This window comes from Limanda limanda, chromosome 9, assembly GCF_963576545.1.
Source record: "Limanda limanda chromosome 9, fLimLim1.1, whole genome shotgun sequence".
Classification (NCBI taxonomy): Eukaryota; Metazoa; Chordata; class Actinopteri; order Pleuronectiformes; family Pleuronectidae; genus Limanda; species Limanda limanda.
The window spans coordinates 6,193,189-6,217,115 of record NC_083644.1 but is presented as its reverse complement, the minus strand read 5'-3'; the positions used below and the strand labels follow the sequence as shown (position 1 = coordinate 6,217,115).

Here is a 23,927-nt window from a genome sequence, read left to right as displayed (position 1 = left end):
TCTAATGACTCTGACATTGGGGTAAATTCGTCTCACAAAATATCCAGAAAATATCCCTTATAAGGTTTTTTAAAGAAGCACTTTTACTGGGTTGCAGCAGCCTGTCTGTATTGAAATGTATGGAAGTGTCACTCAACAACTCAAAAATAATGAGTTAGTATCTTGAAATAACTAATTAGGAGTCAGTATCTCATACTTTGACTTTTCAGCTCATAGTTCTGACTTATTTTCTCATAATTTTGCGACTATGTCATGATTTATTATTATTATCTCAGGATTTTGACCTATCGCTCCTCATTTTCCCCTTCACTGGCAGAAAAGAGCTTCCATATTAACGTATAGGAAGCAAAACATTATTTTTATTTGTCACATGCCAAATCCAAGATATTGCTGCAGCCGCATGGTTCACCTCCTATATGAACACACGTTCTCCATGATTAATGTGGTTAAAGCGGATAAGTAAATATTATTTAAATCCACACACATTTGACTGCCAGTAGGCTACAACTCGTTCTACACATGGAAGGAGTCAGTCCTTACTCTAATCAGCTGTTCAGTGGAGTGCCATGTTGCCTGGAATGCATTTTGCAACCTTTCTTTCACACCATAAACCCTTCTGCCCTTATGCCCTTTATGGTAATAAATACATGGTGATAAAGTTTTATGGTAGTTACAGTGAGGACAAATACAGTAGGAGGGCATGAACTCGGGTCAGTGCTCAGGGTTTACCCTAAAAGAACTGTTATTGTTAACGTGACATAAAGAGAATTTATTGGGCAACTCGTGCACCTTTAAGTTTTAAATACCATTACATTTGCAGTTCAACATTTGTGCAAAAACCCTGTAGACAGAATGAGAAAAGGAAACACAATCTGGGCTAACAATGAGAAGAGGAACAGCCCTGCGACAGACTTCTGACACCTGTGTCCACACCCACTCACAGACAGGTGGTGTTCAAGGCCCTGGGAGGTCTCACAGATTAATAATCCCCAACATCACACATTTAAAACATTTTACAGGTTCTAAACTCTGCTGACCCGGAGCACGTTGCCTTTCCTTTTCTGTTCCTGGGTTTTGATTGAACTTGTATTTCTGTTGTGTTTAGATGCTCAGCGAGCGCTGGAGCTGCTGCAGCAGTACCGGGTCAAACTAGGGCAGAGGCAGCAGGACCAGAATCAGACCAAAGAGGCCCCCGGGGAGGAAGACCACCAGCTCCAGCAGTCTCTGGACAGAGTCATCAGCGTCTTCCAAAGTCAGCTCTTCAGCGCTCTGCTCGGTAAGAACATGTCTATATCCTCAGACGGTCACTGTTTATCTCTATGGACCATTTCTTTTTAGCAGTGTTGTCTGTTGATCTTCACATACTTGGATTTAACATCTTTAGGAGGTGAATGGATTCTTTAGGTGAAATGTTGAATGTTCCCAACAGTGTGGATGGAAGTTGTTGTTTTAAAAATGTATTATAATCTTTTAAATCAAGCTTTGGCTATTTTATGTTTCATATGAAATGTCTTTTAAATACACTTAAGCACCATTTTTGTGCATTTTCACATAAGACCACGTTTTACAGTTTCTCTACATTTCAAGAGCACTAGTGTAAGTAGAACCAGTCGCTTCCATGGTGTCTGCAGCCGTTCACCAGTAAAGAGAGATCAGAACACACAGTAGGCGTAACACAGCCTCTCACTCAGGCTACTGTGTGTGCATATGTAGATTTTATAAATTCCTCCCAACAGTTTACAACCTGTGTTAAACTAGTTAGTTCTGGTTGTGTTGAAGTTGTTCTTATTGTGTCTTTGCAGAAATGTGTAATACAGCAAACTGGTTCTTAGTCACCGGTCCCACCTGCTTTGCACCACGCCCACACCTGTAGCTGTTACACTAACAAGTCTTTGTTGTGTGTGTGTGTGTGTGTGCTAGTGTGTGTGTGTGTGTGTGTGTGTGTGTGCATGCATGTATGTGTGTGTGTTTTTCTTCCGAACATGACACTAAGTTCCTGTTTTGAACACAACCTTGACATTTAACTGAGCGGCTCCTGGTATCAAAATCATATTGTGCAACAGCTCTTTCTTTATTTTGAAATATTTTTTCTCATTATTGATCATACTCTCTGTTTGTGTTGAAGAGAATTGACTGAACCCACAGGAATTATAACACGTGATATATTTGAATATTGTCTACGTCCATGGATGTTTGCTTTTGTAGAATATAATTTCCATCTTCGAAACCTTTTCTATTTGTGTGTTGTATTGTTAAATTCTCTGTGTATTTCACTCACATCCCCCAACTGAATAATTCCCTGTCCTTGTTCATTTCTTCCTTGCTTCTTTATCTCTTTGACCAACACACTTTTCTGAGGCCACAACAATGTGTATGATCTAGTGTAGAATTACCTGTCACTTCTGTTTATACGGAAGAGGATGGGGAACCTCTGTTTCTCAGTGTAATTAATGATAAGAAAAGGTAAACGACAGCAGAATGAACTGTTCCTCTTTTGAAGTGAGGAACCTGGGTCACTATTCTGTTGTGGAAGTATCCTTGTGCTGCCACTAGAGGCCACTAGTGTATCAGCTGTGTTTGACATGGTTTTTCTGTCCCCTCAGAAAAAGATTGAAATCTGAATCACAGAATAATGTAAAAAAAAAAAAAAAAGTGATTTGTTGTATATATCTGTACATATTACACAGTTATTTAGTCATATCTTAATTTATGAATCTACTGAACCCATCAGTCACTCCTTGTGGTTCTTATGTCTTTTTCTCTACTTCCAGATATCCAGGAGTACTATGAGTTGACCATCCTTGTAGACAGCCAGTGTTCTGTGGATCAGACGGATGGTCCAGGCCTCCCTGCCTCCTCTAACCTGACAGCACAACTCCCTGATCAGCCACAGGCCTCTCCTGCTCCCCTTAGCCCCCCGGCTTCTAGTGGACCAACCAAGCCATCACCCTTAACCCCCAAACCTAGGTCAATCAAACATCAACCTGCCCCTCCAGTACCTGGAACACCGGGACATTCCCCAACATCCTCGGGTACACCTCAGTCACAGCCATCCAAAACCAAATACCGTGCTCCTCTTCCTCCTGTCCAGTCTGGATCGTCTGTATCCTCAGCAGCAGAGACTTCTCAACCCTCTTCTCCCTCTGCTACTGGAGTGAACGGAGCAGAAACCCCCACTGGCTCCATAAAAACACCTCCTGCAGTATCACTGAATGGAACAAAGCGACTTCTCACTCCCACCAACTCTGGCGCCTCTTCAGAAACCTCCACCATCTCTGCGAATCCGCAAAACCTTCCTGCCTCTCCTGACCTCAAGCTGGTGACGGTCTCAGCCCTCATCTCCAGCACCATCCAGGGCCTTGTGTCTCCAACCACTCCGGACAAACTCACCCCCACTGGCACCACTCCCAGCACCAGCCCAGGTCACAACAGAGTCGCTGTCATCTCTGCAGCTCTCACGACCAGCAAGGACCCGGGATTCGGCAAAGTCACTCCCACCACGAGTCCAACCAGCCCCAACCTGGGGAAATTTGCCTTCAGCTACCTCAGCCCCACAGCTCCTCCTGGGCCTTTGACTAAAGGACCTCATCTGAGGTATGTTTGTGTAACCTTTTGCAACATGAGCATACATTTCAGTTGTTTAGGAGAAGTTTGGTCCAGTTTAACACATCTGTTGTTGAAAGTTCACCTTGAGACCCTCTCTGCTCTGTGTTCCCTGCCCCACCAGCCCAGGGTCGGTACAAATCAACTCCCCAAGCCCGAGTCATGGTCCAGCCGGCCCCAGGCCAAGCCCACTGACAAGCCCTCTGACCCCCGTCAAGGTAGGAAATCTCTGGTTGTTTACACCTCCATGCAATGTGCCAACAGTCAATGACAGAGTGGAGTACAGATTGCTTCAGTTGTATGCGCAACAAAAAGCTTTTTCTGTCCTGAGTGCTGATTTTTGTGCTGAGGAGAGCTTGTTTGTTGAGGATTTCTTGGTCATTCTCACGCGCGCTTGACAACTTCATCAGATTTTTCATATTCAGATTTATTATACTGGCAGCTGTCAGGTAGTACATTAATTGTGAAACCCTGTGGTGCTGCAGTATCTGCATGACAATGTGATATATACACGCTGTCATGATTGTGTTTGAATGAGGGACATTTTGGTCCAAGCTATAGGGCTGGATACATCTTTTCTATCTTCCTAACCATGCTGAATAGGATAATGTCATTTTGTTTAAGCTCCAGAAGTTGTTTTTTTCACTGTCTTGCGCCACAGACATGGAAAGCACAACACACCAACACAGAAGAATCGTTGTCATGTTTTATACATTTTCATTGGTGGAAAATTCAGATGGAAATAATAGTTTGTTGTCTGGGAAAGGTGTTTATTTTGCTCCCAACAACCTGTCTCTATTCGAACCAGTTTATCATTAAGGTGGCTGCTGAGAGCACAATTAGATGGACAGAAAATTTATGAAACACTGGCTTACATTGGATTACATAATGTGAAAAAGGGAATCCATTCAGTCCGGTAACATTTTATTGTTCTGTAGAGTCGGCAGTAAGAGCTCATGAAACTGGATCTGTCCGTGAAGTTTTTCATATCTTGATATAATGTTTGGCCATATCATAAATGACAAGATGTCACCAGGCAGAGAAGAAGACTTCTTCTTTGCTCGGTGACATCTTGTCTTCTTCTCTTCTTGGTTTATTGGCGGTTGGCAACCAATGTCAAGGTGTATTAACGCGATCTACTGTATCTTTTATTACCCTATGTGATAAATGCAATTAAACAAGTTGAGCACTTCCTGTTCCTCCTCTTTCCTGTAGGTTCCCTTGATATCTGCCTATGTTCCTTTGATCTTTGATCAGAGGCCTTTCCCTTCAATGTGCCTTTCATATTTTCAGAACGTATCCTTTACATACCCACACATTACACCACCCATTGCATTTGTGTTAAATCAACAGAGCTACAGAAAACAACAGAGTTAATCAGTTTCATCAACTACCAACTACTACAGCTACTGTTACAATGGACCAGTTTGATTCTGTCGGTTCTCTGGTGGTGTCCTTTATTGAAAGGATTACAGGGGAGCAGTGGCTGCTGATAACAATCGGAGCACCGGATTATGCCACGAAAACTCTGATAGCGGAGATGCTACTGGAGATCATAACATGCACTCCACGTGCTGTGTCCACGGATCCTAATTCCGAAAATGTGGTCATGACAGAGGAGCATATTCAGTCAACTGTGGGCAGCCTAGTCACCAACAGTTTTGCAAAGTTCGTGAGTAAGGAGAAGCTTCTCCAGTGCAACAGTTTGTACCTGTTGAAGGACTTGATCGTTAAAGAGATGGTGACGACTCTCAAATTTCCCCTTCTCAGTGACGTGAGGTGTGGACAGCCTGCTGTATATGTCACACCCCCCTTCAGACTCAAAAAAATGATTGACCATACCTGCAAAACGTTATCTAAATTCAATTTCCTCACGGAAACACATCCACCGCCAAGTCAGAGACAAAGCGAGGCGACCGACGGACATACCGGCGACAGCCAGATCCTCATACCTGTTGAACCAGAAACCGCTGAAGTGGTGTTGTCATTGGAGCAGAAATTTGCCTCGTTAATTTCTGAAATAGTTAGCAAGCAGGATGATAACAACACAGCCCCACTTCTGATCAATTTGTCAGACTCAGAGATATTTTTGCTGAAAAATGAATCTTCTCAGGAGATACAAAAATCTGCTTTTGAAATTGCTGAGATATTTGCTGAAAGGTTTCGTTGTTTGCACGACTCACAAAAAAAGAGCGACGCGAGTTTGGAAATAGCTCTCTTCAAGATACAGGTTATTCTTGCTACGCAGTTTATCAGAGCATTAATATTCCACATTGTGGCAGAGCTGAGGAACATATTCAAGACGGACTCGGAAGTTGCAGGACACGAGTCAACACTGTCTCTGAACGACAGCGTTAACCAACTGCTTCTATTTTTGACTGATGAAGAACAAGCACCTTTAGATGATGCTAATGTGTTTTGGAATCTGAAGAGCAATGTTTGTGGTAAACATCCGTGTTTCCAACTGCATCTATTTCATATCCTCGACCAAAACAGCAGTAGTGACTCAAATGCGGAGAAGTATGTTGACACATGCAAGAAACTGCAGTGTTGCCTCGGACTGATGAGTTGGTGGCTTGACAATCAGGCTAGGACACAAGGTGTCAAGGTGAGACAGGCTCTGATGGGCTTACTGCTGGGGGAAAAACCACAGGTCCCAGTTGCCACTGTAGTCGAGGAGACACCTGTGCAGAGTGCAGATGATAAAGTGGTTGTGTGGTATTCCAAGCATGCCAAGGATGTAGAGAATAAAACAAAAGCATATCTTATAATGCTAGTGGGGAAGATCATCAGGAAGATATACAAGAAAGGAATGGGTTCTTTGACCGAAAACACGGAACCCATCGTTAACCGACTCTTTGAAAAAACATGGGCTGAGGTCAAAGACGCCAATATTGATATGAGGCAATTTGATGAAAATCTTTACATGGACATTTTTGAGGACCTGCGTGAGAAGTGGGGCTCTGCAAGAATACTTCTGTTGTACCTCAAAACACCTCACACTGAATTTGAAAACCAATTTGTCTCCCTTGTTAGAGATCACCTGACACAACCCAAAAGTTCCACATCAAGGTTCTTCACATCTGTTCGCAGAAGACTCAGGCCCTTTTTATCGGAATTTTTGAATTGACTTCGTACGTACAAACTTGGGTTACGACTTGACCTGGTGACGTCATCACGTCCCTTTTACCGTGGCCTCGACTTACAATCATACACTTTCAGCATTCACATCCCAACTCTCCCTTACCGCCAACATTGCTGCAACAACCCGATCATGTAGATACGTGCACGACATCAGGAGAATACGTCTGTTAGGACTCTGGACTTTCACTCTTGGATAAAGAGTTTTTATTGGACTGTTCTGATTATGGACTATTTGGTCATTTGACTTTAAGCTGTGTTTCCTTGTTTTCAGATTTGTGTTCATTCTTTGTCTAGATTTGTGTTCCATTCTGTGTTTCATGCTTTATTTTTGAAATTCTGATCTCGCTCGTGTTTCTGTTCTTTTTACTTCCTGCCTTGATGTGTTTCACCTGTATGTCCTGTGCCGCCTGTCTCTAGTTTGTCATCAGTTCAGTTTGTATTTAAGTCAAGCCCCACTGGTTACCAGTTACCAGTGGCTGCCCAACCGCTTAAAGACACTACTTGCGTACCGTGCTGCGAACGGATCGGGCCCAGTCTACATCCAGGACTTGGTAAACTTTACACCCAATGCTGGCTCCCAAATTAGTGGAACGAGCTCCCCATTGACATCAGGACAGCATGAAGTGTCTACACATCTTCCGCCACAGGGTTAACAAACCCATCTCTTCTGACTACAGCTTGCTTCAGAAAATGATGTCTAATAATCATCATCAACTCTGGCTGGATTTCAGTAGCTTTATCCAGTGCCACTGGCCACTCTGCTATGTAGTTTACATTTTCAGGTTTAAAAAAGTTTATTTAAGGACTCTGTTGTTGTAAATATATAAAGGGTACATTTTTTGTCAGTTTTATTTATTAAAACAAAAATTATAACAAACAAACTTGAATATGTTGATGGCGTAAAATTACTATACAATGCAACATGTTTGTGTGTGTCTTTTCAGGAGATTTGTGCGTGAGACGTGGATTTGCTATTCCACCAAACTTTCCAACCAATCTATCCTCTAATTTTAGAGTGCATTTTTTTGCAACGTTTCAAACGCAACAGTAACGTAGTGATGGTTTGCATCTTAAAAAAAAAAAGGCCCAGTATCCCGAGCGAGAGCGTAATCCCATCTCCGTGGAGCTTCAGGGGGCATATGGAGCTCTAACTTCCCCAAAACCCACAGTCCAATTTGAAAGTAGAGCATCCATCGCTATATCGTGGTTACTGTTCACTCAGTCTAACCCCCACTCCTGCCAAAAACTGACTGACCTGATAAAACAGCAGAGTGGAGTGTGCGTAGTATGCACTTGTGTGTGCTTATACACATCTGTCTGTGTGAGTGTTTTCCTGAGCATCCGCGTGTATAGAGTTTCTGCGCCTGCCTCTTCATGTCGGCCTGTCCGTTTTTTTGTTTTTGTGCCGAGTGTGTTCTGCGAGGTTACATATTCCCGAGCCATGCACTCTTTGAGGTCAAAATGTGGCGTCCAGCTGCCATAGAACGAAGACAGCATCTGGATAACAAGAGGGTGGGTGGAGGTGCAGCGGGCCAGCTGCCATGTTTCCGAGTCGGCCTGTGATTCAATGGAGAAGTCCTCTCTGGCTGCTCCGGTGAGAGGACAGGTGGAGAGGACGCGAGGAAGGGAGGAGGGAGAAGCTGAGCGATGAGAGGAAGGAGGAGACAAATATACACAGCCGACAGGGGGATGTTGCCAACAGCAACAAGCGACTGAGTGGCGAAAGAGGAAAGTTGCAGCTGGATGATGTTTGGGTGAAAGTTTGCCGGTCGGACTGGTGAGGATGGACTGCATCTGTATCCTCACTACCAAGGTGAGACGCAGGAAGACGGTCGAGAGACCAGAGCAGAGGAAAAAAACTGTCATGCTTGTAGAGTGGAGTGTCCATCCTAGTGACATGTATTTGGTTATTATAATCCTCCTTCTAATTTGTATGTTGAAATCTGGTGTGAATGGCATGCTGGACTTAGAATGAGACGAGCACGATCTTTTCTAATATGGTTAAGATAGCATGTTTTTTTTAAAGACCTGCAGTCCTTTGGGACATCCCTGACACATTTAAATGAATTGTTTTACAGAAAAAGACTCGCCTAGTAAATGATGAGGTGCATCAGTTTTACATATCATAAAAACGGATTCTGATTTTGCAAGTGACTTAGTGTAATTTGTTATTTAGCCGAGTATAAGGCATTATTTTGGAAGAACAGGCTGTGCTCTAATCAAGCAAATCTGATGGGAACGCCAATCTGTTGCTCGGCTTTCGGTCGAACAGCACGTGACACCCAGAGAGACAGGAAAAGTGGGTTGAGAGGACACACACTTCAAAAGACGAGCTGTGTGACTGACTGGCTGGCTGCGTAGGTAACGGACCGATGCACTGGTCGACTGACGGGTCTCAAGGCAGGAGAGAGTACTTGTTTAAAAGTAGGCCAGCAAAGATGAACACATGCATTGTGGATTTGTGAATGCTCAGAAATGCATGGACCATTTCAAGGCAGCGTGAACACAGTGAGCTTGGGTGAACTTGCACTGGATGAGCAGGTATAGAGATGGATGGATGGACGAGGTGTTGAGAGAGAACCCATGAAATGTTGGTTTGGATCTGATTAAATGGGCAAATCCACGGTTTCACGTTTTGAGCAGCAGGTCCCACATGATTCATTTAGTCGGGGGGGATGGACCTGCACATGATTGTCGCTCTAATGCACAACAAATTCTGAGTCTAGTTCTGACATATTGTTGTGCAATAGGAGTAGACTTGACGTTGGCTAATTAATAATAATCATGAAATAGGATTATTAAAATAATAAAAATTATCTATCAAAAATAATTAAATTATTAATTGAAGATGATCAGTAATCAAATAACAATAAAACCACTAATGAGAAAATAGGAATTATCAATTAGAAAGTACAAGCTGTCAATTAACAATGATAAGGTTATCAACCAAGAATAATGAAAATAATTAGTCTAAAACAATAAAATTATCAATTTAAGAATAATACTATCTATATTAATAATTGAGAAAGGGGGGCACCACCCTGGTTACCAGGGACCAACGATGTCAAGCTATAATTATCAGTCTCATAATGATAAATGTCAAATTAATAATGTCAATATTTTAATATTAACGATTACTTAATTAACAGTGAAGGCTTCTAAGTTCGAGCACAGGCGATCATAATCCAGCTGCAATCACATACATATGCACAAATAATCACAGACTACAGATACTTTAATTACAAAAGTATTTATTAAAAAGGGGAAATAAAGTTATAATGTTATTCAATGATTTATCATCTTAACAAACTCCCATATTTCAAAGATAACAACAGCAGCTTATCACAATTTAGAACACGCATGTAACCTCTGGTCCATCTATGTGTCTCTGTGTGTGTGTGTGTCTGTCTGTGTCTATCAATGTGTGTGTGTGTGTGTGTGTGTGTGTGTGTGTGTGTGTGTGCGAGAGAGAGAAAAAGAAGGGGGGGTGGCGATGACGCGTAGTGACATCACATCTAAGATGGAGGCCGATCATGATTCGTGGAATCAAGGCCTAAAAACTCTCAAAATGGCGGATTGACTACAAAACAAGATGGCGGAGCCGTTATGAATTTAGAGCCAGGATGGGAGGAGAGAGAGAGCGGAGGCGTGGCAATAATAGACTCAAAATGGTGGGTTAACTTGCGTTATTCAAGATGGAGTCTATGTTAATGACACCATGTGGCCGGAGCGCACACTGGTGGTCGTCACATGAATTACACAAAGGAAATTTTAGACAAAGAGAATTCTTATCTCTGCTTGGCTTTGGGGGCCGAATGGTTTCCAGATGTGTTCAGCCTCTCTAAGCATAGATTTAACTATGTGACATGACCTGTATTATAAATACAGGTCAGAAGTGTGTATAGGTCGGTTTAGAAGGAGAGAGAGAGAGAGAGAGAGAAAACATGAGAAAACATGTAAGGAGAGTTCAAAGAAGCTCTTAAAAGTACACGCCTGAGATGAGTTAACTGTGATTCACCCCTCAGCCCTCAAGCGAGCATTGTGGGCCGAGGTTCTGATCGGTGAAATCACTGCAGACTCACACAGACGTTAACAGTGCGTGGCTGGAGGCTTTCCTCGCGGCCTCAAGCACTAACACAAAACCCGGAAATGAACCGGAAGTAGCGGCTCGTCGTAGCCGGCTAAAACAATGAGACTCAGCGGTCTCGCAACAAATACAATCAAATGTTAAATAATATGCTACGTATCAAAACTAACATCTGCCCAGACAACATAAGCCTCTTACTGTGACCGTGATTTCGTGGGTTGCCTGCGCCTCGGCGCGAATCTCCCGGAAGTCCAGTGAACAATGTCTTGGCCTCTCAGGCGAGCTCCGGGCTCGGCCGCTGGACCGGAAAAGGAAGCGAATTATTCGTGCTGCCTTGACGGAATGAAACTTCGTCTTCTTCTGTAACAGCGGAGATCGTGCTGTTTTACAGGAACGGAGTGGATTGCCTCTTACTCCTCAGCGGGATGAACGTCGCGCTTCTGCAGGGGACGGCTGGTTTGAAGCCGTTTGTAGATCGTTGGAAAAAAGAAAAAGTAAAGTCTATGGAAGTGTGTGAGTCCGTCCAGCGGGGCACTTCCTGTTTCGATGTCTAATCGCCTCCTTAGTTACTGAGTCGTGTGGTTAGACCTCTTGAGGTCAGAAGACAACTTGAGCAGCGTGGAAAAAAGACGGACAAAGAGAGTCTCTTAAAAATACCGAGTTAACTAGTAGAACCCCGGAGGGGTTCTGTTGTTGCTTGGGCATCTGAGTGAAGAGAGAGATTTCTGGGAGCAGAGGGGTTTTGTTCTACCTGGGAGGTACCTGCCCCCCTGGAGGAGGGGTCAAGGGTCAGTGTTGCCCTCAGCCAATTAGATGTCAGGGTCCCGACCTTAGTGGGCGGGGATTCGACCTCAGTGGGCGTTTCAGAGTCTCATTTGGGTTTTTGCAGAGCGGCCTGCAACATCTCCCCACCAGGCCCTGCTGGAGGGGGGGCACAGTGGGGGTTCAGGACATGCTTCCCCCACCAAGGCGAGGCTCCAGGCTGTCTAGAGAAGGTGTGAATTAAGACTGAAACTGGTTGAACTGGTTTCAGCTGGGCCTTGTAGGCCTCAAGTATTTACAACCTATTGTTTGATGGTCACTCAGGACCTCACCCCCAACAATCCCCCTTTGGTCTGAAAAGTGGGTCGTGACCCGGTTTCCAGGGCACACTAGGGTCGAGAGTCCATAATCCATGTGAGGTAATCCTTGAGTGGAGTTGAAGCATGGAAAGTTAGTTCATCATGAGGCAGAGATGCATAAATGTCTTTGAGGAATGGGTCTAAACAGAGAGAGGTAATTGTCTGGGCAGACAGGAACTAAATAACATATATTCTAAAACACGGCGCACATTTTCAATTTCACATCATGCTTATCGGCAGTTATTGTTAACATACCAATGAATTTCGGTGAAGAGTGAAACGAAAGAAAAGTGGAAAAAGGAACAGAAGAAAATGTTTGAGTAGGTGCTGGTGTTTTGAAATAAACATGTGCGTTATTCTGTCAAACCAAAACATTTAGAACAGCGAGTCACGTTCTGTTGTTCGCTAATCTGTGAATATATGGTAAATCCTATTTCTAGGGTTGCAAATCTACAGATATTGAAATTGCACTGCCAAGACTGAATTGCCAAGTGTACCCGTGAGGGCTGCACAACCGTAGTGGTAACGACTTCAAAATCCTCAATGAGGTCTAAGGAGGTTCACTACTTGAACTACGTTATACAATTTACTGACAGAGGGTCTAAAGCATGCAACTATTGATGGAGTGAGTGGTTTGAGCGGTTTTCTGTTTTAAAATTGGGATTTCTTTCCCCCCCCCCCTTTCAGGTGTGGAGGTGAGAGGGGGTTTCTGGCAGTGCCTGGTCCTTCCCAGTCATTGAAGTCATCTTTAGGAGTGGAGAAGGAGGGCGTCTGCTTCTAGTTTCGCCAACGGGGTTCAGTGTCTGGTCTCTCAGTGGAGCCTGGAGGAACACGTGGCACAATGTCTCTTATTGCTTCATCCACACATCTCCGTATTAATTCCTCTGTGCCAGGATGCATCCCATGTGTTGGATTTCGGTCACCATATCTATATTCTGGTATTGATGAGGTTTCCTTTGGTTACAGCCCCTACTTCTCTGTGGAGAGGGATTCAGGTGCTGAGGTCGAAACTGTTTGTGGGGCTGGTTGAAATCCTCACCCCCTTGGTTTTGAGGGGCACCCTGTTGGAAGGGTCGTTGTTTCTGGTTCTCTTTGCTGGGGTTCATCTTGGCGTGGGGAAAGTTGTCATCTTCCAGCGCCGGGTCCACATTGAGTTGGACTTGAACTGCCAGAACCACGGTGTCGTCTTCGTTACACCCTCGGTTGTCTGGGTCGAAGGAATAAATGTCTTTTTCAAGGGGCTCTTGCCGCCGGTTGCGGATTTCCTCTCTTTGAGGGGGTGCTGAGTCATCAGTGTCTTTTGACTCGAATGTGCCACGGTACTCATCTTCGTGGCCACCATCTCTTGCACCGGGGTTGGCGGACCATCCAGGACGCGACCGTGAGTCATGGTGCGCCTCTGCCTGAGTGGCAGACTGGGAATCTCCTTCAGCCCTCCAGGACGGAGTCCTTCCGTCGTTGTGATGTGGATCAGCATGGCTCCGTGCAGGATGTGTTCCTTCTGGCTGGAGTGGATGCTGTGTGTCCGCTGGACAGGCATTTGATGTTGCCTCATAGCGGTCCCAGGTCACTGCACGTCTAGGGGTTGAGTCCGGCTCCCCCTTTGGTGTTGAGTGGGTCGGAGCGGTTGACTGCTGGGTGTGTCTGGCTCTCCAGAGCAAAGCTCCCTCTGCATGAGGGTTGCGTAGCTGTGCTCGCAGCTGTTCTCCCAGTGTCTCTGCTCTGCTGGCTCCACCGGGAATGACGTCAGCTCCTGGCCCTGTCATCAGGGATATCAGCTCGAGGGGGGGGCAGCTCCGTTTGACTGTGCCCCCCTTTCTGCTGACCTTTGACCTGCGCATGCTCCTGCACCGCCTGGTCCTGTTCTTTGCGGGTCTCGATGATATGCCGCAGGTGGGAGTTTTTCTCCTGCTCCGCTCGACATGCTGCTTTGCATGGCTCTGAGCGCCTTCGCATGTTCTTGGGTCTGCAGCTCGGCTCTCTGCTGGTAGAGGAGTGTCAGTTGACCCAGAGCATGGGGTAGTTTCGGATGCGGGCCAGTGGGGTTGATGAGTGCATGGACAGTTCTTGATCTTACGATCGCAGGTACTTTAATCATACTCACTCAATTCACTCACCGCATCATTAGAAAAAAATTAATCAGACTGGCTACAGTCTCTAATAGGACGTCTGGTCCTGAGGGAGCGCTTGCCCCATGGTGGTACATGCTACTCATGTTCTGAGTGCGAAAAGACACCTGGTGGACTGCTCACGCTTGCTTAGAAAAAGTGGGTAAAGCACTTAATTAAAAACTACACAACAAGATGCACAGGTGAGCTTCACCCTGTGTCTAGATAGTAGCAATGAAGGATAGCTCGGTGGCTCAATCCTTAAGACCTAGTTGGTCAACAACTAGTCTTCTCAAAACTAGTCTCTCAAATCTAGTTTGTCTCCTTAAGATCAAAAAACATGCAGAAAATCTCCTATAAAAATTACTAACTACTGAAACGCAGTCAGCAACCAACCATAGTTACACAAAAGTCTGCTTAGCAAAGGGAATTAAGAATAAAGAAAATTCAAAGAGAAATTAGTTTCGAACCTATGTCTCTCTTCAAAAATTAATCATAATTATTGTGCATTGAAATACACAACCACTGACATGCTATAAGCAACCAACCACGGATACACAAGGCACTAGTATACCTGCTTGGGACAGGTACAAAGGGATAAAAATAAAAATTTTCAAAGAGAAATAAATTCCTAGAATTATTTTTCTCTTTTCTTAAATTATTTATGATTCTTGTGCTTCGAGAACACAACCACCGATTGCAATCTGCAGCCAATTACGGATACACCAGGCACTGGTATACCGGTTTGGTAAAAGTTCAAATGAATTAAAAATAAAACTTTGCAAAGAAGAATACATTTCCAAAATTATTTTCTTCTTCAACAACGAATCATGATCAATACCAAATGAGAGAAAGGAAAAGTTTTGAAAAAAAATTAAAAAATTTCAAAAAATTTAAATTTTTCAAAAAAAAATCAAATTTCTGGAAAAAAAAAGAATCTGGATTATTGTACACAGTATTATGATACAGCTGGAGTTAGATCGCCTCACAGGGGGCACCATTTATGTTGTGCAATAGGAGTAGACTTGACGTTGGCTAATTAATAATAATCATGAAATAGGATTATTAAAATAATAAAAATTATCTATCAAAAATAATTAAATTATTAATTGAAGATGATCAGTAATCAAATAACAATAAAACCACTAATGAGAAAATAGGAATTATCAATTAGAAAGTACAAGCTGTCAATTAACAATGATAAGGTTATCAACCAAGAATAATGAAAATAATTAGTCTAAAACAATAAAATTATCAATTTAAGAATAATACTATCTATATTAATAATTGAGAAAGGGGGGCACCACCCTGGTTACCAGGGACCAACGATGTCAAGCTATAATTATCAGTCTCATAATGATAAATGTCAAATTAATAATGTCAATATTTTAATATTAACGATTACTTAATTAACAGTGAAGGCTTCTAAGTTCGAGCACAGGCGATCATAATCCAGCTGCAATCACATACATATGCACAAATAATCACAGACTACAGATACTTTAATTACAAAAGTATTTATTAAAAAGGGGAAATAAAGTTATAATGTTATTCAATGATTTATCATCTTAACAAACTCCCATATTTCAAAGATAACAACAGCAGCTTATCACAATTTAGAACACGCATGTAACCTCTGGTCCATCTATGTGTCTCTGTGTGTGTGTGTGTCTGTCTGTGTCTATCAATGTGTGTGTGTGTGTGTGTGTGTGTGTGTGTGTGTGTGTGCGAGAGAGAGAAAAAGAAGGGGGGGTGGCGATGACGCGTAGTGACATCACATCTAAGATGGAGGCCGATCATGATTCGTGGAATCAAGGCCTAAAAACTCTCAAAATGGCGGATTGACTACAAAACAAGATGGCGGAGCCGTTATGAATTTAGAGCCAGGATGGGAGGAGAGAGAGAGCGGAGGCGTGGCAATAATAGACTCAAAATGGTGGGTTAACTTGCGTTATTCAAGATGGAGTCTATGTTAATGACACCATGTGGCCGGAGCGCACACTGGTGGTCGTCACATGAATTACACAAAGGAAATTTTAGACAAAGAGAATTCTTATCTCTGCTTGGCTTTGGGGGCCGAATGGTTTCCAGATGTGTTCAGCCTCTCTAAGCATAGATTTAACTATGTGACATGACCTGTATTATAAATACAGGTCAGAAGTGTGTATAGGTCGGTTTAGAAGGAGAGAGAGAGAGAGAGAGAGAAAACATGAGAAAACATGTAAGGAGAGTTCAAAGAAGCTCTTAAAAGTACACGCCTGAGATGAGTTAACTGTGATTCACCCCTCAGCCCTCAAGCGAGCATTGTGGGCCGAGGTTCTGATCGGTGAAATCACTGCAGACTCACACAGACGTTAACAGTGCGTGGCTGGAGGCTTTCCTCGCGGCCTCAAGCACTAACACAAAACCCGGAAATGAACCGGAAGTAGCGGCTCGTCGTAGCCGGCTAAAACAATGAGACTCAGCGGTCTCGCAACAAATACAATCAAATGTTAAATAATATGCTACGTATCAAAACTAACATCTGCCCAGACAACATAAGCCTCTTACTGTGACCGTGATTTCGTGGGTTGCCTGCGCCTCGGCGCGAATCTCCCGGAAGTCCAGTGAACAATGTCTTGGCCTCTCAGGCGAGCTCCGGGCTCGGCCGCTGGACCGGAAAAGGAAGCGAATTATTCGTGCTGCCTTGACGGAATGAAACTTCGTCTTCTTCTGTAACAGCGGAGATCGTGCTGTTTTACAGGAACGGAGTGGATTGCCTCTTACTCCTCAGCGGGATGAACGTCGCGCTTCTGCAGGGGACGGCTGGTTTGAAGCCGTTTGTAGATCGTTGGAAAAAAGAAAAAGTAAAGTCTATGGAAGTGTGTGAGTCCGTCCAGCGGGGCACTTCCTGTTTCGATGTCTAATCGCCTCCTTAGTTACTGAGTCGTGTGGTTAGACCTCTTGAGGTCAGAAGACAACTTGAGCAGCGTGGAAAAAAGACGGACAAAGAGAGTCTCTTAAAAATACCGAGTTAACTAGTAGAACCCCGGAGGGGTTCTGTTGTTGCTTGGGCATCTGAGTGAAGAGAGAGATTTCTGGGAGCAGAGGGGTTTTGTTCTACCTGGGAGGTACCTGCCCCCCTGGAGGAGGGGTCAAGGGTCAGTGTTGCCCTCAGCCAATTAGATGTCAGGGTCCCGACCTTAGTGGGCGGGGATTCGACCTCAGTGGGCGTTTCAGAGTCTCATTTGGGTTTTTGCAGAGCGGCCTGCAACATCTCCCCACCAGGCCCTGCTGGAGGGGGGGCACAGTGGGGGTTCAGGACATGCTTCCCCCACCAAGGCGAGGCTCCAGGCTGTCTAGAGAAGGTGTGAATTAAGACTGAAACTGGTTGAACTGGTTTCAGCTGGGCCTTGTAGGCCTCAAGTATTTACAACCTATTGTTTGATGGTCACTCAGGACCTCACCCCCAACAATATGTATGTACTGTCTGCATGGACGGTAACAGCTTTATGGAGAGCAAGCATGTGGCAAACAGCACTGCACACAGATTTAAAATGCAAGAGCAAAACACAGATGGTTATGAGGAGAAATTATGTTCAAAATGAAACTGTGGATTTACAAATTAGATTGTTTAGGCCGGCTACAGTGTAAATAATTCATGGGAAACATTGCTGTGACATTGCGAGATAGGACATCTCTCTCCAGTCGTCCTTCTACTTGATCCTGCGCTTCCTGATCCTTTCAAGCAGGAAGCACAGACAGGCCAAATGCATTGCAGCATTCAGACTCATTTAATCATAAAACAAATGTCAAAATATAAGTTTGTGGAGAACTAGAATATTAGGAATCTAATAAGTTTTGATGTTTGACTTGGTAATGTCAGAACTAAATGAAGTTCTAATCATGTCACGCAAATGCAGGTTCTGTGTGCATGTCATGTAACGGGACATATCTCTCTAATTAAATCATTCAAGTAATGTTTAATGACTATGCGACACCCCTCTTGGAGATTGTTGTCAAACATAGTTTGTGGATTTTACTCTCTATCAGAACTCGCCTCTCTATCTGGCCCAATCCTCTTTTCTTCTCGGATATATCCAGTCTTAATTCCTACCTGCAGTGTGAGATTGTGATTCGGTCTTACCGAGTGTCGCTGGCTTCCCGTGCTCCAAGAGAGCAGGAGTCTCTCCTAAGAGGCTTACCTTAGGCTGCTAATAGACTTTACAGAGGTGGGGCTATTTTAGTGTGGACAAAGAGGAGTAAAGAGAGGAACTAATGAGGGAGACACACACGCTGCGGCAGAGGGGACAGAGACAGAGCAAGTCTGCAAGTTCTCAGCATTTTCTGGCTTTGATGGGATATTGCAATTGGCCAGGAAAACTCCACAGTGCATCGTTCCACTGATCCATCCATCTGTGGAACTGTCCATCTGGCATTGTGATGTAACTTTGAGGAGGGGTCACAGCTAACAAATTAATCAAGAGAGAAGGCATGAGAGGGAGGAAGAGGGAGAGAACCTCGAGAACTTTCGAGCCCTTTGCAATGCATCTGCACAGCGATGTGGGAACGTCCGCAACAGGTTGGCTCACTCCGGTGGGCTCGCAGTGAAAGGTTCAACATCCTTTCAGCTCTCTAGAGAAGTCTGTAGGTGAACGGATAGCCCTGCATGTACTGGGCTGACACCTACTGGGCCAGCACAAGGGCTACCACAAGATGGACAACTCTGCATCCTCAGTCAATGTAACGTACCTCCTATTTTTTCAATTACAGAGTATCCCACCCATCTCATGTTTTTTTCGCTGTGGAGTCTTGTAGTTAGTGCAGCCAGTAGGGATAGGGATTTCCAGATACCAAAATGTAATAGTCGATACCGAAAACATGAATATTCCGTGATTCTCAATACCCAATTTGATACCAAGGCCAAAAACAAAGCAATGAATCCCATTTACTTTACTTTACAAGGGATTTTCCTGCTCTGCTCCTCTCCAATCACCCCCACAGGGAACTGATCTCCACAATAACCCATTGAACTCACATCCATGTTCCTCTCTCCTGATCGCAGGAGTGTTTGCAGTGCGTGTGTGTGTCTGCTCGTCTCGGTCGTTCGGTTTGAATACGTGTGAACAAACTCCACAGTGAACCACACAAATACAAAGCATACCTTAACACTGCAGAGGTCCCAGGACCCTGTCCACAAGGTCACCGGACACGCAATGTGCGACTGCCCTGATCCAGTATTGTAAAAAAGGGTACTGTAATGTTTTTAGAATTTTAGAGTCAGTTCTCGTGAGGCAAGTATCAAGGTCACCTGAGGTCAAATGGACTTACCAACAAACGACCAACAGTTCATTACCGATGTGTAAAACTGTATACGGTGGACCCTTTTTTTGCGGTTGGTCACTTCATTCTGCGGCACCTCAGAAACCCACAGTCCCTTGTCCTTACATAGCTTCACAGAAGGCTATCAGAGGAATCACAGTTGCAGGCTGCTTAAGAGGAGCTGAGTAATTAGACAAAGTAGTCCAGGACCAGAGGTTTTGACCTTAATGATAGTTGCCTGCTCAGGCGGCGGGAGGATACAGGACTTTCTTTATCACTTTCTTTTACATTGTAATATACATGTTTTCATGTATCTTTATAAAAAAATCGGTCACATTTTGGGAACTGATATTGATGAGTGTGTGAGATTTGCTGGAGCTTGATTGGATTTGTAGGGACTCGGTGTAGCCATTTCTTTTAGTCACTCTGCAAATAATCACAATCTAATATCAAACTATAGTTGTGTGCTACTGTGCAGTATCAATGTGAAAAAGGAATGAAACCATTAATAAGTGAAACAGAACACAACAGACAGAGTTTAATGATGATTACTGGAACTGTTGCTTCGCCCTAAATCTTTCCAACGTGAATCCATTTCCCTGAAAAAAAAAATCCAAATCAGGAAGCTCTACCCCACATGGGTCCGAGCCAGCTCACATTTAGCTACCAAGTTTCCAGACCTAAGCTTCGATCAGCCCGACCTGGCAGGTCCCACAGGTCAGCTCTGTAGATTCAAGGACTGAACAGTGATGGAGTAAATCACCGAGCTGTATAAAGGACGCAAGCAGGCAGCCAACACTCCGCTGGAGCCAAGAGCTTTAAGAAGAAGAACAAAAGTTTGTCAGTGAAGGTTGTGTCTGAGAACATAGAGGGGACCAGGTCTTTTTCTACAGTTATTATTAGCACATGTAATCTCCTTACCAACATTTGTTTTTCCAATAGTCTGCTACGACGCTCAGGCCACTCCGGCAAGCAGGCTACTATTCAAATGGTCATTGTTCAGCCCATGTCATGCCTGAGTTCAACCAGAGTAGCTAATCTCATTAAGCAGAATACTAATCTCCTTGGAGCTACACACACACACACACAAATGAGGAAATCGTCTGAGTTTTTTTTCCAGTTCAGTTTAGTCCTATCATTGATTTTTCCAATCGGGGGAAATAAAAGAGCTTAGAGAGTTATTTGAGCTCTGTGACCCCTTGACCCTTGACTGTGTCAGCAAAGTTCAGAGTGAAGCTCGGGTCCATTTGTTGATTGAGAATCAGAGAGATTGAAAATATATCCCTCTGCCCCTCTGTACTGGTCTGTAGAGCTCCCACCAGTGTTCTACACGCAACAGTTGTGGTAGAAGGGATGATTTGTTGTGACTGACGCTGGTAGAGCAGTTTTCTTGAAGTGCTTTCAAGTGGTTGCCGACAGTTAGTCAATAAATCATCAACTAAATATATGAGGTCAGTGATTAATAATTAACGTTTATAGTCCAAGTTGGTTATTTATATCTTCGAAGCCTTTATATTCAGATCCACAGAATATGTTTGATTATTGTCATGATACACATGGTATACATTTGCATATTTATCTCCTCTAGGGGGTTTCAATTGTTTTATGGTTCGATTGTAAGCAAGATTATGCAAAAATTACTGGATCGATTACCACAAAACTTAGTGGAAGGATACGATATGGCTCAGAGAAGAACCCATTTCATTTTGGCGCAGATCACTTTGTCACTTTCTTCTTTGTCAAGTTTTCTGGCATTTTCACTTAATTCCTAGGAAATAATTCACAAATGTGTGACATTTGGTGCAGCTTGACTTTATTTAGGGGGTCTCCACTGTATGTCCTCTACTTAGTGCTATTCAGTTTTTCAGTAATTAATCGATATACATGTTTTTAACAAACATGGATGAAATCATTACAATGTATGTATTTTAAGCCTATTTAAATCCTGTGTCTATATCCAGATCCAGAGAACATGCGTTGGAGTAATTCCATGATATGAGGTGAAGTTTTCTGTATGTTACTGTAGTTTAAAGTTCTGTTTAAAGACCTTATATTTTCCTCTGTGTCAACAAAAATCTGTAAAACACATAAAAAATGAGTTTATCATTTATGAAACATATCCCAGATGAGATTATTAGCTGGAGAACAGTGTTCAGACGGTGCTGTGTCTGTGTTTCACCACATAGGGGCACTGTCTGTATGAGAACCAACATGTTGGCTGCTCAAATGATGATTCTGCAGAGACTTGTTACTTCCAGTTGTCGTATCTCATGAAATGTTTCTTGGACTTAATTATTAAAACAATATTTTTAATAATAGTTATGAATTATGTAGCATTTCTGCTGCTGCCTGTAGCTGTGAGGTTTCATCCTTGTGCAGCTTTCTACAGCGAGATCTGTTCAGAGGGAGATTCACTCGTGTGGAAGCTGAACACACAGCTGGGTAAACGCTGATCACGTGACCACGTTTGAAATGTTGATGTATGGAGTATTTTCTGATTGGCTGCTGTGTAGAGAGGAGAATCCGCCGTGATTGGCTGGGAGGGGAGTGTGTGAGGTTATCACACACACACACACAGCGTAGTTATTTCTGTGCTGGCTGACCTACTAATGTTAACATGTAGTGCATGCCTGCTAGGCTCATGAGGTTGCATCCTCTCTCTCTCCACATTTATTCCTCCTTCGTTCCTTTCTTTCTTTTCCTTCACATCTGTCTTTCTAATTATATCTCTTGTTTCCCTTCATTGCTTCTATTTTACTATACTTTAGTAAATGGGTGTGTTGTTGACAACGTGGCAGTGGATGCTATCTTTGCACATTATGTTTTATGAGCCAGAACGCCTGCAACTGTGTGGGTGTGTGTGTGTGTGTGTGTGTGTGTGTGTGTGTAGAAGTGCAAGCACACACATCAGCAGGATCTCCATCTGTTCCTTGCCAAACACAAGGGGACACGCTGTATCGCTGGTCTCAGGACAGCTAACCTCACATGAGCCAAGACTATTTGAAGAATGGCACCTGACCCGTAGCTCACTTCCATAAAACTAACGTCTGATCCTGTCCTGTACTGATTTTTTATTTTAAGGACCATTCTTGATATGCACCTCAGTAGATTTCAGATCTTTGGTCATGTGCTCGATCGTAACCTGAGGTCCAGATCCAAGGTCGTTTCCTCAGTCCCAGCTGAGGACCAGACATGGCTCGGCTTTTTTTTATCTTAGTGCCCCCAGTCTCTGGAACAACCTTCCTGAGGAGGATCAGTCTGGCAGAACAGTCGTCCTCTTTTAAGTCTCTCTTTTAAACTGGGGATCTTTATTTACTTTTAATCTAATATTGGTTTTATCAACAGTTTTATCATTTTTTTAATGTTTTACGTTGGGTTTTTACTGTATTTGTGCTCTAATGCTGTGTGATCTTCAGATAGCTTTTAATAGTTTCCCTATTGTTTGCCTTCAATTTTTAAGTTTTAATTTGGAAAGCAGCTTGTGTAACTGTGTTTTGAAAGATGATAAAGAAATATAGTTTTTTATTATAATAAACACAATACTACTCTTTGATTTTGAAGAGTTACAAACATTATTAATTACTCCGAAAGATTCAAAGTTTCTCAATATGGTCAATCTATCAATTATTCAACTTTGCATGTGTTCATTTAAATTTTTTTTATATAAGAAGTTTATAATTTTTTTAAGATGGAGTCCCTGCTGTGCTCAGAATAACCTTTCATGTGTTTACATTATTTATCTGACTTGTCCACCTGCATCAACTTCAGGACCCAACTCCTCCAGGCTCATATCTCTGGCTTCTATTAGACCTTCTATAAATAATTTCTCATCACCAGCTTCACACGTTACTTGAGGCAGAGTCTTCAGTTGTGGATTCATGACATAATCAGTAAACGTATTGCGTTAGACTCATTTAGTATCAGCCTTTCTCCTATTCCCCATCGGTGTCCATGGCTTCCCTCCGTCTCACATATTGTTTCTCTCTCTCCGTCTTCCCTCTCATGCTGAGTTGTTTATTTTCCAGTCGAGGTGAGAAGACTCAGACGACCGCAGAGAGAGAGAGAGAGAGAGAGTGCTGCGTGTGTCACGGTCCAGATGGTCCAGCTGTCACCGTCAGGAGCCCTGGGTGGAGAGTGTGCTGAGACTTGTTTCACTTGCTCTGCCCTTCATCTCCTCTGAAGCCGTTGGAGTCCATTGAACTTATCAATAGCCGTGGGAACATGTTTCAAGTGGAGATTCAATGGGGATGAAGAAGCACTCGGGTGCTGTTAGCATTAGCTTCTTCCTCTTCTCGAGGTTGGTTAAGGTTAAGCTCTATTTGCATAAGTTCTTGGGATTCAGTTGTGTGTGCTGCGGGCGCTGCTGTTATGAATTTAGACGCCTCGCCTTGAATTTTGGGGATTTTTTGTGACATTTCATATAAAACAATTGATATTATGAGAAGATAGGTGTATTTTTTTTACAAATAAATACTGCACTAAATATAAAAAACATGTATATCTCATTGACTGTTGTAAAGAGGGAGCTGAGCAGTGAGTTAAAGCTTTTGATTAACCAGTCGT

At 43.4% G+C, this 23,927-nt stretch overlaps 1 protein-coding gene across 2 annotated transcripts in view; it reads left to right on the top strand.

Annotated features, from left to right (window-relative positions):
* Positions 1–23,927, top strand: part of LOC133010067 (disks large homolog 1-like) — a 104,159-nt gene that overhangs the window by 709 nt on the left and 79,523 nt on the right. Inside the window, exons 2-5 of one of the 2 annotated variants that reach the window (XM_061077484.1) lie at positions 1,106–1,276; positions 2,772–3,593; positions 3,718–3,821; positions 11,025–11,033. In XM_061077484.1, the coding sequence (XP_060933467.1) occupies positions 1,106–1,276; positions 2,772–3,593; positions 3,718–3,821; positions 11,025–11,033 (1,106 nt within the window). The remainder of the gene's footprint in view (positions 1–1,105; positions 1,277–2,771; positions 3,594–3,717; positions 3,822–11,024; positions 11,034–23,927) is intronic. The other variant, XM_061077483.1, reaches the window with a different exon arrangement.